This window comes from Bipolaris maydis (assembly GCF_028858645.1).
Source record: "Bipolaris maydis strain C4 unplaced genomic scaffold PSV08scaffold_1, whole genome shotgun sequence".
In the NCBI taxonomy this organism is placed as follows: Eukaryota; Fungi; Ascomycota; class Dothideomycetes; order Pleosporales; family Pleosporaceae; genus Bipolaris; species Bipolaris maydis.
In genome coordinates this window covers 3,289,105-3,302,973 of record NW_027093857.1, presented here as the reverse complement: position 1 = coordinate 3,302,973, position 13,869 = coordinate 3,289,105, and the positions used below count along the sequence as shown (strand labels likewise).

General features: G+C 52.5%; 6 protein-coding genes across 6 annotated transcripts; 2 read left to right on the top strand and 4 right to left on the bottom strand.

Moving 5' to 3' along the window:
• Positions 1-104: 104 nt before the first annotated feature.
• On the bottom strand, positions 105-2,979 carry PSV08DRAFT_214674 (uncharacterized protein). The gene is made up of 3 exons (XM_014220033.1): positions 1,960-2,979; positions 1,703-1,900; positions 105-1,652 (listed from the first exon to the last, which is right to left on the bottom strand). The coding sequence occupies exons 1-3, from the start codon at positions 2,939-2,941 to the stop codon at positions 382-384; spliced, it is 2,451 nt and encodes an 816-aa protein (XP_014075508.1). The 5' UTR covers positions 2,942-2,979; the 3' UTR covers positions 105-381.
• Positions 2,980-3,554: 575 nt separating this feature from the next.
• Positions 3,555-4,945, bottom strand: PSV08DRAFT_261134 (glutathione S-transferase). The gene is made up of 4 exons (XM_014220032.1): positions 4,759-4,945; positions 4,350-4,662; positions 4,143-4,206; positions 3,555-4,087 (listed from the first exon to the last, which is right to left on the bottom strand). The coding sequence occupies exons 1-4, from the start codon at positions 4,794-4,796 to the stop codon at positions 3,723-3,725; spliced, it is 780 nt and encodes a 259-aa protein (XP_014075507.1). The 5' UTR covers positions 4,797-4,945; the 3' UTR covers positions 3,555-3,722.
• Positions 4,946-5,369: 424 nt separating this feature from the next.
• PSV08DRAFT_358465 (uncharacterized protein) lies at positions 5,370-6,080 on the top strand. Its single transcript, XM_014220031.2, has 4 exons — positions 5,370-5,476; positions 5,537-5,572; positions 5,726-5,841; positions 5,913-6,080. Exons 1-4 carry the CDS (start codon positions 5,434-5,436, stop codon positions 5,964-5,966), a joined length of 249 nt encoding a protein of 82 aa, XP_014075506.1. The 5' UTR covers positions 5,370-5,433; the 3' UTR covers positions 5,967-6,080.
• Positions 6,081-6,654: 574 nt separating this feature from the next.
• On the bottom strand, positions 6,655-7,542 carry PSV08DRAFT_346714 (RmlC-like cupin domain-containing protein; the record flags this gene model as incomplete). The annotated part of the gene is made up of 1 exon (XM_014220030.1): positions 6,655-7,542. One exon carries the CDS (start codon positions 7,540-7,542, stop codon positions 6,655-6,657), a length of 888 nt encoding a protein of 295 aa, XP_014075505.1.
• A 2,523-nt stretch (positions 7,543-10,065) lies between these two features.
• PSV08DRAFT_398413 (opioid growth factor receptor conserved region-domain-containing protein) lies at positions 10,066-11,254 on the bottom strand (the record flags this gene model as incomplete). The annotated part of the gene is made up of 2 exons (XM_014220029.1): positions 11,138-11,254; positions 10,066-11,074 (listed from the first exon to the last, which is right to left on the bottom strand). The coding sequence occupies exon 2, from the start codon at positions 10,873-10,875 to the stop codon at positions 10,066-10,068; it is 810 nt and encodes a 269-aa protein (XP_014075504.1). The 5' UTR covers positions 10,876-11,074; positions 11,138-11,254.
• Positions 11,255-11,755: 501 nt separating this feature from the next.
• On the top strand, positions 11,756-13,563 carry PSV08DRAFT_4484 (glycoside hydrolase). The gene is made up of 2 exons (XM_014220027.2): positions 11,756-11,901; positions 11,966-13,563. The coding sequence occupies exons 1-2, from the start codon at positions 11,889-11,891 to the stop codon at positions 13,492-13,494; spliced, it is 1,542 nt and encodes a 513-aa protein (XP_014075502.1). The 5' UTR covers positions 11,756-11,888; the 3' UTR covers positions 13,495-13,563.
• Positions 13,564-13,869: the final 306 nt, after the last annotated feature.

Sequence of the window (13,869 nt, the reverse complement as noted above, 5' to 3'; positions counted from 1 at the left end):
ATTCCGTTTTCTTTATGTTGCAGTTTCGTTAATCGCTGTTTTTAGAAACTTAGAGATTAAACTTAGCCAGTCTCGAGTTGCCTCCAGAAACTTTCATGTTTTTTCAGTGGTACGATCTTTATTTATTATGACAATTGCATTATCATATGGCAGCCTTCTGACCCCGTATCTTCATATCAACGTCTGGGAAACTGATTTAGTCTTGAGCAACATTTTTTTGAAAACTAGCATTTAGAGAGAAGAACTACAATAGCAGGGATTCGCCATTAGCCATTCAACTAACAACCAATCCAATAATCACAATCTCGAATATCGTCACATGTGGGAGAATAGATCGTGTCATTCGTATGTATTTACAGGGTACAACCTTTATACAGTCTCCTAGCTCAAGAACTTTCGTGAAGCATTACGAGCCCGCTCGTCCGTAAACACCTCTAGTCGCACGCCACACAGTATGACTTGCATGCGCCGCACATCACCGTCTGCATCGGGAGCAAGAGGCTCGACACGAATGCGCCAGTGCGCACGTTTGAGTGTCCATTCCACCTCTAAATCTTGCTCGTGAGCTCGGAGATATGAAGATTCGGAATCTGATTTATCACCGCCCCACAACCATGTACCGTTGGAGTTTGCCCGCCGGATACCAAGGCGGCCAGTATTGTCATCCACGCCAAGCTCTGCGGAAGCACCGTCGATCTCCAGGGCACAGTCAGTCTCGAGGCGTACACGAACGCGGCGATCGCTCACGCCAGAATTGGCCGGGCTAACTGGTTGCGCCGCAACACCCCCGCCAGACTGCAGGTGCATAAGTCCTAGAGGTTGCGTGGCTGGTAGACCCATTTTTGAAGCTACAACGGAGAACAGGGACGTGACGCGTGCGAGTGTCGAATTGTAGAATGTGGCTCGAAAGTCGACTTCCAGTGGACCCGTTCGTGAAGCCTTGGGGACCGACCATGGCAAAAACAACGATGTCGACTCCGTGGAGGAAATCTCGAGAACCAAGATATTACTATTTGCATGGTCATCCGTATATGGACGCGCGTATGACACGTAGCCTGCTCGCGTGACAGCACTGCTGCTTGCGTTTGACGGTGCAGGACTGTCGACTTTGCCAACAGGCTGTGGGCCTGGGGACGCACTGATTGACTGGCCACCATGGACCGATCCAGAATCCGAGTCGCCCGATGCTGTTTTATCAGGGATGAAGGAAACACCCGACGGACGAATGTCTTCGAGGCGCACCAACATCTCGGACTGCTGGCGCCGCACATTGAACGAGATTTCACAGGGTATCAGCTTTTGCTCAAGCCCCTTGAGATGGAAATATCGTGCGTCTCTAAGGAGTTTGGATCGGTGTTCACTATTCCGGATCTCGACATTGTATCCTTGTAGTATCTGTATCAGCTCGTTAAAAGTCTCTCCGTTCCTATTCGGCACGGAGGGTGGCTTGATGGATGGCGGACGGAGTAGCACGTCACGATCCAGGCCAGGAAATGCTTCTGTGGGTGTCAAGAAGAAATGTGCGAATCCGAGTGAGAAGAAGTTGGGACTGTCGCCTGGAGCAGAAAAGAGGTCACGCGGTATCTGAAACGGAGTCCCTCCTATGCGCACAAATATGTCGGTGCCAAACAGCTGTTGAGTAAGTCGAGGTACTAGACTACAGTCAGCTTTCAGCCTTTGTGCTGGTCGTAGATGAGCTCACATGAGTAGAACTGCGCATCAGCATACAACTTGACAAAATGCTCGCCATCTTTGGGAGTGATGTGGTAGCCCTGTAGATGCAGCGCAATGTCACGGAACGTTTCTGGATCACGGTCGATGTACAAGGTTCTCACGTCACCAGCGCGACCCCCGTTATCGTGTAGTTGCTGGCCGAAAAAATGGGAAAAGTATGAAGGTGCTCTAGTAGTCTTAGCTGGCCGGTCTCGGTTGCTTCTTTCACTTTTGGCACATGCTTACCATCCGACGAGAGCGAAGCTCCAGACAATCTAAATAGCTCTGAGCCGATCTGTATGGGAAATACCTTGCCTGCGGGCAACATGTCTATTCCAGAGGGCGCATCTTGTATCTTCCTCGGCGTTGAAACGTCAATGACCCTGCCTTGCGGTCCTGTGCCCTTGCTCTGCTCCTTGCGCCGCTCAGCTTGTGTGTTTTCTCGCGGCGCCGGTTGCGATGCAGTTTCGGTGGGCACGGGAGGAGCTGTGCTACGCGTCGTCGTCGTTGTCGCTGTGGTCGCATGTGTGTCGACTGGTGCCGATATGACAGGCGACGTAGCCGACGCATCTGACGACTGACGCGACTTGTTTATGCGCTTCGACGGGTTCTCTGTAGCTGCACCGCCAGTCTGCGATACGGCCGAAGATGGCTCAGAATCGAGCTTGCGCTTCATGCCCGTCTGCACTACCGGTCTCTGCTGCTGTTGTTGCTGCTGCTGCAATCGAGGAGGCGGGGGCGGCGGAGACAATGGGATCTGGGTTTGCGTAGCATTTGGTGGTGGTGGTGGAGACGACGCGCTTGGGGGTTGCTGGAAAGGCGGATACGCAGAGTCACCGTTGGTGACGGGGAGCGGGATGCTGAGGTCGTTTGTGGGATTTGCTTGACCCTGGAACTCTTGGGCCAGCTCACCCTGAGGTTCATACTGGTTGGTGAATTGGGTGAAGTCGAGCGAGTTTGTCCAGTCCCATGCTGCAGGCGCCTGAGCACTAAAGTTGAAGCCGGCAAACTGGCCCTGCGCTACCTGATGTTGTTGCGCAACATAGTCTCGATAGGCTGTCGAGGCGTCATAGACTGGGGCTTGGCTCGCAGTCTCGGCTGTACTGGTGTCCTGATCCGCGTTGTAGCTGTTGTACGATTGTTGTGGATACGGCTGCGATGCTCCACCTGCTTGGTCAGAAGTTTGAAATACGAAGTCCCGAGAGGTTGCGCGCGACCGGTCAGACATTGGCTGACCACTCCCAGGCAATCGCCCCGTACGTAGTGTCGGGCGACAGGTAGCCTACGTGCTGGAGCCAATTCGAGGCGCTGGAAAACCGGGGGTCTAGAGTCGCTGAGGGAGAGCTGAGTAAGGTCTTGGTGATGAGCAGCTCGCGGAGACAGTACTGGATTTGGACTGGCGTTGGAACGGGCGTTGGCTTCGACGACGGCCAGCCGAACGATTCGAGCGAGCGCTGGAGGGAGGGCAATACGATCCACGAGCAACAAGCAACGTCGCGGATATATAACAACGCTGTTGCGCGCCAGCAAGGCGTCTCAGCCATCTGCGTGTAATCATTACCTTGCTCTTCGGCCTGCCCGCCAGCCGCTTGCGCGAGTCAATGTCGCCGCACATCACAGACCTTTGCCCGGGCGGCTCAAATTCGCCCCCAATCTCTATCTTCATCATGCAGTGATGTGAGGCTAAAGCTGACTGGTCTCTATACCGCAGGTGATAGAGATGGTTGGCGGAAGGGGTTGCACCTGCTGACGTGAGATTTTGCTGTGTTACCTCCATCTGTGATCTCACCTCCGCCTCGGGTGTGGTTAGCGACAAAGCTGCAGCTTAAAATCACAGACCATGACCATGTAGTATCTACCATCCGTAGCGGACGTAATCACGCCGCGGCGTAGATCATTATATGTACGGCAGGTGACTATAGAAGAAACGACGCATCTGCCTATCAGACAGTAGCCGGCACCCTATTCTCATCTCATCCCGCCATTCTTCCCATACGGCTTCAACTCTACTAAAACTTGGCATCACTGAACGGCACATACTTCTCCTGGCTCGCATCTTCGACCTTCTTGGCCGCTCTCTTGTACGAATCCGTTTGCTGTAGCCTCCTCATGTACTTGTACAGAGTGGGGTAGTTTGTGTCACTCAAAGGCACGCGCTGGCAGGCTCCCTCAAGCGCAAAGTGGATCATAATATCCGCTGCGGTAATGCTGGAACCGCAGAAGAATTCTCCCTTCGAGGGAGACTTGATAAGATAATCTTCCAAGAAATCAAAGTGCGTCTTCAACTCTGGGTCGACAAAAGAGCCGTCGACTTTGGCGGCGACGCCCCCAGTGATGGGCTTGAGGAAGAAGGGAACGGGAGCATTCTTGATACCTACATGGTGTCAGCAAAATAACGTGGGAGAAAGACGTGTTCGACGGATACTTACTGCCACTGATGATAGCAGCAATCAGAACTGTAAACAGACTGCCTTCAGTAAAATCCATGAGAAACTGCGTGCTGGTCAGTTATCATGCTTTAATAAGTCACGTGAAAGGGTGGGAGGGGAAGAGGCAGAGGCACCTGGATACACCAACTCCTCTGAGCCTCTGTGCCATAACAATACGTCAAGAAAATCCGAGGACAAGTAACGCACCTTGTACCTCATCCACTCTTCCGTTTCTGCGCCAAGCACGCCCTCCTGGCCCTCGGGGTACCTCGCAGGAACCAACTGCTTTCCAAAATGGTCGCAAATATACTCCATAATAGTCTCACTCTCTGCAATGACGATATCCTTTTCCGAATTTGCTGGTCTAATGGTAACAACTGGAGATTTTCCCAAAGGGTGGACAGCCTTTAGGTCAGGACCTGCACGCCTGTTGGCATTGCGCTTGTAGACCTTGATGTTGTATTCGAGATTCAGTTCCTCGAGCAGCCATACGATGCGCTGGCCGCGCGATTTGTTCAGCCTGTGGTACCATTAGACAAAAACTCTTTTGTATGGCGTGATGCGTTGTGTTTGGCGATGCGGAAGCGCATTATGCCGGGACATGTTCTACACGCACCAGTGGACTGTGATGGTTGCGCCTTGTTGGTTCGACATTGCTGCTTATTACGCTTTACTTATGGGAACGGTATAGGGTTGCAATTATTGGGGTATTGGGGTATGGCTGGCTGAGACTTTGGGCGGAAGTTGTGGACTTTTATAATGCTCGTCGCCTGTCATCACCGAGGTTTGTCCACAAGCTCGTTGTAGTTTCGTCACAAGCTTCGGCGCTCAGCCCACCAAGGGTAGACTCCCCGCCCGAGAAGCCTCGTCTATATCGGATGTTGTATGTTCCGACGATGCGATAGAACTTGTAGTTCTATACAAAAGCTTGTTTTCAGGTATCGTATGTGCACAGAAATATGCGATGGGCAAGACTTGGAACTGTGACGACAGAGTCACTCAGCGCGTGCTGCGCAACTTCGTCGTCATAGCTATAGCGACAACATGAACAATATGCAATACACAATGCAATAGTTCGCGCTATTCGTTATACTTTAGCTGCTGTGCAATCTTAAGTGCAATCACCAATAGTCGACCCTACAACGGCACATCAATCCTCTCGCTGGTGCAATCCAAAAACGCCAAGACATCACGGCCCTCGCCGCACCCGCCGACCTCATCGCAAGCGCACCTCTCCAAACCACAACCTCACTCATCGCGCCCCTCTCTACACCGCGCAAATTTCACAACCATGCAGCCTACACTCCGCCGGATGGCCGGCCACAACCATGGCAGTACGTACCTACCCCAAAACTCGCGTATACGAGACGCAATGGACTGACAACCACAACCAGTGATCCACGCGGATCCCGCCATCATCAAATGGGCCAGTACGTTTTAGCCCCCCCCCCCCCCTTCGGACCCCTTCCAATCCGGCCACGCACTCTTAGCCACCTTGAACAAAGTCTCGGAAACATGATACCAGCTTAACCGCCGTCAATGGCCACGGGGCCCATCGCAGTTTACTAACGTAGCAAAACTAGCCATGACCACGAACCGCCACAAATACTTCCGCTGGACACGACGAACAGCCTGGATCACATTCGCATACGTTGCTCTGGTACCTGGTTTGCTGGGCGCTGCGGGATACTGGGCTGAGGTGAGTTTGAAGATGCATGCATAACATGGAATGTGGGAATAGGAAGAAAAAGAAGCTGACGAATTGGATAGGGAAGGTGGGAGATGCGTGGTAAGCGACGGGGTGATACCATCTCTGAGTTTTAAGTGCTGGAGATGTATTGTGGGAGGGAAAAGAGGAGATGTGGACGAAGAATCAGATCGCATTGCCGCTAGAGCGGTGTGGTGTGTGTATTGAATGCGAAAGAAGTACTCTCCGAAGTTCTTGAGGGATTATATGGGTTTATGTTGTCTTTGTGTGCAAGTTTTTTGTTTGTACTAACCGGCTCCTGCATAGGATATGTGTAGCAAAAGAACAGTTGTGGAGGCAATGTATGATTGCTAGACGTCTACGATCGATGTAAAAACGGTGCAGTGCTAAAACACTGATAGTGAAAGCCAGCCCTATTATTCGTCAGCCTCACATTCTGCTACTGGCGACACATGATGCAAAGAACCCCCAATATCTTCCTAAGCCATAAGAGTAGTCAACTATCTCGCCGTCACCACCTTTGCCGGAAACTCTTACACTGTCACATTGATTTCGAGAAACTGCTTCGCAAACAATCTTTGCAAGTGGCTAAGCCATCGATAAAAACGAGTGTGAGTTATCTATCGCTATCGCTAGCAGAGTTCTAGGTACAAAAATCCAAAAAAAGAACAGTCTATATCTGACAAACGAAATCCCCTAATCTATATCCATTCTTCGCCTGCAACCAAAATCTAGACTACCGCTGTCGCTGTGGGCACCACCACCACCACCAGTTCATAAAGTACTCACTCCATGACCTCAGTCCTAGTACGCACTAGAAGCCGCGGGATACGCCGACTGCGTACCCTCAGGATGCACCTCGTGACTAGCCTCTGGCCCAGCAGGCTCCGCCTTGTACGGAATCCCACACCTCTTAGCACAGCTCTCTACAATCTCTGTAAAGTCGCTGGTAAGCGTGGGCCTGAGCGCCGCAATCTGCTGGGGGGTCAAGAACTCCGAGTAACCGGCACTGGCGTCGAGGACCTCATCTGGGGTTGCGGAAAAGAAGCCCCGGGCGGCCTCGACGCGGCCCGGGTCGGCGTTGTCGAAGCCGGCGACGAAGACGGCGGGTTCGCATTCTGGGTTGAATTGCCAGTGGACGAGGCCTTTGGGGAAGAGCATGCCGGTGTAGTTGGAGAGGGTGGTTTCGATTTGCGTGTATGGGCCGATGACGGGGGGTGCGCCGCCGACGACGTGGCCGAAGCCTGAGTCGTTTTCGAGGAGGATGGCGCCGAGGAGCTTGCCTTGGACGACGGTGAGGAATTCGTTGGAGCGAGGGTGCCAGTGCGGGGTGTTGAGGCCGCAGGGATTGACGAAACCGACGGCGGCGGCGAGGCCGGTGGAGGCGAGGGCGGGGAAGTTGTTTACCGTGGAGAGGAAGATGGAGCCGCCGGTTGGGGGGGTCACAGTGTTGTTGATGAACTGGAAGGTGTCGTTTGCGGCGTTGGGGGCATTGGGGAAGAGAATGGCTTCGCGGGCGGTTTCGGATTGGGCCAGGAGGAGCGCGTTGCGCTGCGTGGTAAGTTGTTCGGCCGTGAGGGCGTTGACGGTGTTGGGGTTGATGAGGCGCTTGGTGACTGGGAGGCGGGCTTCTCCCACTGGAGAAGCGGTCGCGGCTGCCACGAGGAGGGAGAGGATGGGAAGGGTGAGCATTTTGTGTTGATGTTGGGATGAGAGATTGTTGTAGTGATTGATAGAGAGGTGAAGAGTGTGGTGGGATATCTGAAGCTGGAGTAGGTCCCCCTTTTATGCTCTTCTCTCACCTTTCAGATGCGCTCCTTGAGTGCTAGTATTCTTCTTCCTCAGTGTCGTCACAAGGAAGGCGTATGCCTTGTCAAGCCACAGCTGATTACAGAATCCACACCAAGTGGCACTTCTCATCCACGGATACCTAGACAAGTCTCCAGATTTGGTAGATTTCTCGTTGTAATAATCAGCATAATATGGGGGGGACATATCATCGGGTTCGTTGTGCTTTCCCTGGTTCAGTTGAATGTGGGCGAGGGAGGTCACTAGACCATTGGATGTGTGTGTAGGCACTCCATAACGACGCGTATCGTGGGCATCAATAAGCGTTGGTTATTGACGATCATTCGTAAATGGCTCGCCATGCCTCAGTGCAGTCTTTGAAATCCAAAGGATGCCTTGGTCTTTCTTGGTATGCATCAATCCTCTGGAAGGCAGTGATAGAGGTTTAGCACCTCGCTGTATGTCAACGTATGTAGCTTCTACAGCATCCTTAACTCCATATTTCCGGAAGTGAGTGATGGGCAAAAAGGGAGACATGACATTATCTCCGCGATATGACGACGAATCAATACATCTTACTCCAGTTGGTAGTCAGTGCTTTGAACTAAGCCTTCGTGGTCTGGGCTTGGATTGCTTCAACACACTTGACATCTGAGCAATTGTCAGACGAGTCAGTGGACGAGACACTTGTGTCTCGGTCCATTTTTCTCTTCCAGGAATCTTTGACAATACACATTCTGACTCATGGTCTGAGCTTCTGGCGTGCCCAGACTGTGGATATCAGGCCCAGCGGCAAGCTCCGGACCTGTTCACCGACCCGCCTGCATGCAACAGGTTTAGTGGTGAAATTCTCTCAGCAAGAACGTAAATTTCCCAAAATTCGGAGCCGGGACGGTCCATCGGCTGTAATGTCGGTCATCTAATCTCGATAGAGATGCCAAGGGAGGAAGACGGCCGTGACCAGCGAGCAGGATGTGCTTGGCTAGCTGTATAAGCACATCAAGAAAGCGTATAGCCGTCTTTTACTTGAAAAAAATCCATTTGGGTAATTCATGGGTGTCACATTAGTTGCCAAGAGCGGAGAACTGTTCTTAGGAGGAAGCGTGGGAATCCTCGTAATCAAGCCTCTGTCTTGGCCGTGACGTTACTTGCTCGGGCATTCTCCGTGCTCTCCACCCAACATCTCAGGCTGACGCCATAAGCACGCCCTACACATGGGTTCTCTATGGCAAATCATGGTTGCGTGCTCATCCTGGTGTGGCGGTGTGATCACACGCTTCCGCGATGACTGTGTATGGTCATGTCGAGTCTTCTGACGCGGTCGTGCATACCCATGCTCTTGGGGGATATATTCGGGTGGGGAAGAGGCTGAGAGCATGCAGAATTAGGGTCACGCTGCGGTCCGAGCGGCCCGAGATGGTGCTGTAGTCGTGGTTCACAACTGTTGGTAGTAGCCGGATTTTAGCACTGTCGATCTACGTCGTGACTTTTAGTTGCAATCCCACCCGAAATTATAATTAGTATCGGAAAACTGCAGAAACAGCAGCAAAATGTTCCGTGATAATCATGAAAATGCTCGGATTCTTTTCCGTTGTGGCTGTAGTAGGTTTGCCATGGAAATCAAAACGAAGTATTTTTTTTACTATCGTAGACCTTTACTGGTAGGTGATTTTGGAATGGTCACCATGCATACGTGAGATGTACGAGCAAGTGGGGTTGGCTGTGGCTGAGCTACTCTTCTGTAAGCTAGGTCTTATACTTCCCCCAGCCACAGAGACAGAGTTTGGAGACCAGATGACCATGAAATGACGGAGACTTCTTCCGCCACTCGAAAAGGACTCTTGAGGCGCTCTTTAGAATTTACTTCATACGGCGCGGCTGCTCCGGGTCGAAGGTCCAAGATGATGACAGAGTTTCAAGGTCAGTGCTTGCGACTGCTTTGGAAGCTATCTACATTGAGTATTGAGTGGAGCTGTAGGTGCAGATTGTGCACAATATAATTCTAGCGTCTAAATATCCGCGGGAGCGTCTCTCAAAAGACAAAGGTTAGATCCCACACTTGTGGCGTGAAAAGTGGCTTGAAGTGATCACATAGGATGTGTGAGTGTCGGGACCTCCCAAAGAACTGTTGTTCGCTACGCCGCCACGTGGCGGTTTAATGAGGTGCTGGGCTTACAAAGCCGTGTGGCTTACATACATCACCAATGGCTTGCGACAGAGGATGTAGTGAAGAATGATTGATTTACTCTAATTACTATCTCTAACCGAACACCCATGATAAGTCTTGCCATGAGGTTTAACTAGCACTAGCTTACACGACGCTAGACGGCATCGCGTCAACACTGTAGTCTACCCGTCTTCAGATGACCTGATTTGCATTTCGGTCCACAGTGACAGAGTTTCCTTCATGAAAGTCGGTATATCTGCTCACTTTTTACTCTCCTGCTCCTGCTGCCAGGCCTCCAGCCACTTGCACTTCTGGCCATCGGGCGCCCACTGCAGCGGGCGGGTAACAGCCAACCGCCAGAAGCCCATGGACTTTTCACTTATCCTGGTCTCGGGGTCATGGAATGCATGTTCCAGAGCCTTGAAAAAGGCCTCGCATTCTTGCTGCAGACCCAGCACACGAAGACAGCGGAGGATGCGCGTGAGGCGGAGGTGATTGTGGTCAAACAAGCCGGCCCAGTTCTGGAATTGTTTACGCCAGTTGGAGGCGCGGACAATGTGGTACGGCAGCGTATTGGAGACTGACATGTTTTTGTGAGCTCCAGGAGGGAAAGCGGGCTCTTTTGGGATTGCCTTGACCCCGGAAGCAGAGGTATCTGCATTAATGGGAGAGTCCGTATTCACGCCAGTCTGGGTAGCTTCAGAGATAGCGTCTTTGTCCGAATTGTTCTCTAGAGTCGTTGATACCCTGAAGCCATAAAACTTGAGCATGCGCTCAAAACTCCGACGCAGCTGATGGCGAAGCTCACTTCGCGACCGGAATGCTTGCATAACCGCAAGATCAATGACAGGTGCATCCCAGTTAAACATGGAACCCTCTGGCAATGGAAATAGCATCTGAATGTAGTTGTGTGAGGACTCAAGCTGAGAATCCGGCCATGATAGGATCTCCTCTAGCGTGCGATTTTTCGCATCGTTGGCCTTGATGTCTGGATCGTAGAAGCGAACAATGAGCTGGCTCCTGGCCTCAGCGGAGTCCTTTCCCATGTTCGAAATCGCCGAAGGCCCCATTCTGGAGCGCTTCTGTGATGTAGTAGAGACGTGTTGAGCCTTGCGCTTTGTGTGATTTTGTTGGACCGCGCCCGGCTGAGATATTGATGTCGGTGTCAATTCTGTTGGCTGTGATTGTACAGAGGAGGGAGTTTCAGGGATTCTGCAAGAATTGGGGTTTGCAGTGAACTCGCCCTCATGCGCCTTATCACCGGGTGTCCTTTCCATGTTTACTGTCAGTCAGGTGGCTTTAGGCAGCCGTGGTTCTGATTTCGTGCCTTACCACTGCACCAAACGAACAGTACAACCAAGAGCACAGTGAGACGTATTTTTCCCACGTCCTACACAAGAATTTGCTACATGCCTCACAATGTCGAGTCGCACATTGTGTACCAATGATGAGACGAGATGAAAGCAGTAACAGTGACCGGGACGCATGCAGTTGCAAGACGCTAGCCTGTTCCAGCATAGCCAACCTTTTTGGCGGCTTCCCTCCCTCCGGATGTCCAAGCAGCGACGATCTTGCCCCAAAGTCTTCATCCACAAGACTTGCATCGAGCTGGCAGACACGTCCAGGGCACCATGTTCTTTTTTGCTTCTACACCTACTTGTCTACACCACTTCCACACCGACAGCTGAGTTGTACGATTCATGGCAGTCCGCGGCATGGCAGTTTCGTGCAGGCTGACGTCACTGGTGCTGAATGTTGACAAGCACGGTCTCCACTCACATCTAGACCATTCACAACGCGCGGGTCTCATTCTTGATAGCCAGCACAGCCGAAGGAGTCAACATACAAACCTGCTCAGCCATGGACCTATACAGGGTATTCACCCGCTATGAGCCGTAGTGGGTATAAAAGTAAAGAACATGAGCGACAAGTATGGCTCTGTCGAATTTTCCGGTGGGCTTGAAAACTTCGCTTGAACATTGATCTCCTTGGTCCAGCTGAACCAGTACGCTGCCTACCAATCATCGGGAAATCGTACAAAACAGCACACCTCAAGTCTAAACTGACCAGCGCATCCCTGACGATGGGTTCAGAAGGTAGGTCAAGTCCAGTGATTGTTTCTCTTCCGATTGGACTACTGCGATGCTCACCACTGAACAGAACAGAAGCCAACGCCTGAGAATAGCACGCTGTTCCAGGGCTTCGAGTGGAATGTCCCGGATGATCACAAACACTGGAAGCGTCTTGCTGAACAGCTCCCAAAGCTCAAAGCGATCGGTATCACTAACATTTGGCTACCTCCGGGTTGTAAAGCCGCGAATCCAAAGGGTGTGGGCTATGACATCTATGACCTATACGACCTGGGCGAATTTGATCAGAAAGGCGCCAAAGGCACGAAATGGGGAACAAAGGAAGAGCTATTGGAGCTCAGCAAGGTTGCCAAGGAACACAACGTTGGCCTTTACTGGGATGCCGTGTTGAATCACAAGGCGGGTGCAGATAGGACAGAGAAGTGCCGGGTTGTGGAAGTGGATGAAAACGACCGCACAAAGGAGATATCCGATGCCTACGAAATCGAGGGGTGGCTAGGATTCGACTTCCCAGGGCGCGGCGAGCAGTATTCCAAGATGAAGTACCACTGGGAGCACTTTTCTGGAACCGACTACAACCAGGCCAACGAGAAGAAGGCCATCTACAAGATCCTGGGTGAAAACAAGGGCTGGTCGCAAAGCGTGGACACGGAATCCGGCAACGCTGATTACATGATGTTCGCCGACATTGACTACTCGCACCCTGAAGTTCAAGCGGATGTCAAGAATTGGGGTGTCTGGATAACCAAAGAAGTGGGACTCAAGGGATTCCGCCTCGATGCTGTGCAGCACTTCAGCTCAAGATTTAGCAACGAATGGATCAAGAACCTCCGCGAGCAGTGCGGAGACGACATGTTCATCGTGGGCGAGTTCTGGTCGGGCGATGTCAAGGAAATGAGTGAATGGCTCGACGGCATGCAGCACGAAATTTGCCTGTACGACTCGCCCTTGCTTAACAAGTTTGGCTCGTTGTCGACGTGCGAATCGGCCGATCTGAGGACAGTGTTTGACGACTCGCTGGTCCGGCTGCGGCCGATGGATGCTGTGACGGTTGTCACTAACCACGACACGCAGCCTGGACAGGTCATGGAGACCAAGATTGAGGGCTTCTTTAAGCCGCTTGCATATGCACTGATTCTGCTCCGACAGGAAGGATACCCATGCCCGTTCTATGGCGATCTGTATGGCCTGTCGGAGCCGCACGAAACGCCGGCGTCGTGCGGTGGCAAGCTTGCAGACCTTATCCTGGCGCGTAAGCTGTTTGCATACGGAGCGCAGGAAGACTACTTGGACGAGGCCAATTGCATTGGGTTCGTGCGTCGTGGGACATGGGACAAGGTGGCGGGTCTTGCATGTGTGATGAGCAATGCGGGGCCAGGGCAGATCAGAATGGCTGTGGGCGAGATGCACGCCGGGGAGAAGTGGAGCGACGTGCTTGGATGGGAGCAGGGCGAGGTAGAGATTGACAGCGAAGGCTACGGAGTGTTCAGGTGTCCTGGCACCAGCGTCGCGGTGTGGGTGCGAAGTGATGCTGAGGGACGCGACCAGTTCCCCACCAACTGGGATGCGGATGTGTATGGCCAGGGATCGTGTGCGTAATGGTTGCGATGGAGGGTGTACGGATGGGGTAGTTGAATCACGGCGCTGGCGGCCGATGACGCAAGGCCGCCCACCCTCTTCACTTGTCCAAGTCAGGCGTGTACTGTTGTGAGTAGCGATGGGCATTATATCACTGGAAAAAGAAGACATGGCGTGATGCGCTGTCGTCGCCCTCTGCCCTGTCGCCGCGGCTCGCAGGCTGTTAGCTGGTGGAAGATGCGCGAAAGTGCGTGGGGCGGCCGACAGGGCTGCCGCGCAGCACAGCCAATCACCCGCCGCACAACAATAGCCGTTTTGGACGTTTCGCGGCCTTTCTGGCAAGCGAGTATGCGACATCCCGCGAAGCATGATCGACGGCCCATGCCGGCAGAATGC

What these genes read in the sequence shown, in the direction of transcription:
- PSV08DRAFT_358465 (XM_014220031.2), top strand. Translation starts at nt 5,434, where the DNA reads ATGCAGCCTACACTCCGCCGGATGGCCGGCCACAACCATGGCA. An exon ending in GGCCGGCCACAACCATGGCA is followed by an intron (nt 5,477 to 5,536) that starts GTACGTACCTAC and finishes AACCACAACCAG; the next exon opens with TGATCCACGCGGATCCCGCC. An exon ending in CTGCGGGATACTGGGCTGAG is followed by an intron (nt 5,842 to 5,912) that starts GTGAGTTTGAAG and finishes CGAATTGGATAG; the next exon opens with GGAAGGTGGGAGATGCGTGG.
- PSV08DRAFT_214674 (XM_014220033.1), bottom strand. Translation starts at nt 2,941, where the DNA reads ATGTCTGACCGGTCGCGCGCAACCTCTCGGGACTTCGTATTTCAAACT. An exon ending in AGCTTCGCTCTCGTCGGATG is followed by an intron (nt 1,901 to 1,959) that starts GTAAGCATGTGC and finishes AGACTACTAGAG; the next exon opens with CACCTTCATACTTTTCCCAT. An exon ending in TGATGCGCAGTTCTACTCAT is followed by an intron (nt 1,653 to 1,702) that starts GTGAGCTCATCT and finishes ACTGTAGTCTAG; the next exon opens with TACCTCGACTTACTCAACAG.
- PSV08DRAFT_261134 (XM_014220032.1), bottom strand. Translation starts at nt 4,796, where the DNA reads ATGTCGAACCAACAAGGCGCAACCATCACAGTCCACTG. An exon ending in AAGAGTGGATGAGGTACAAG is followed by an intron (nt 4,207 to 4,349) that starts GTGCGTTACTTG and finishes ACCAGCACGCAG; the next exon opens with TTTCTCATGGATTTTACTGA. An exon ending in TGCTGCTATCATCAGTGGCA is followed by an intron (nt 4,088 to 4,142) that starts GTAAGTATCCGT and finishes GACACCATGTAG; the next exon opens with GTATCAAGAATGCTCCCGTT.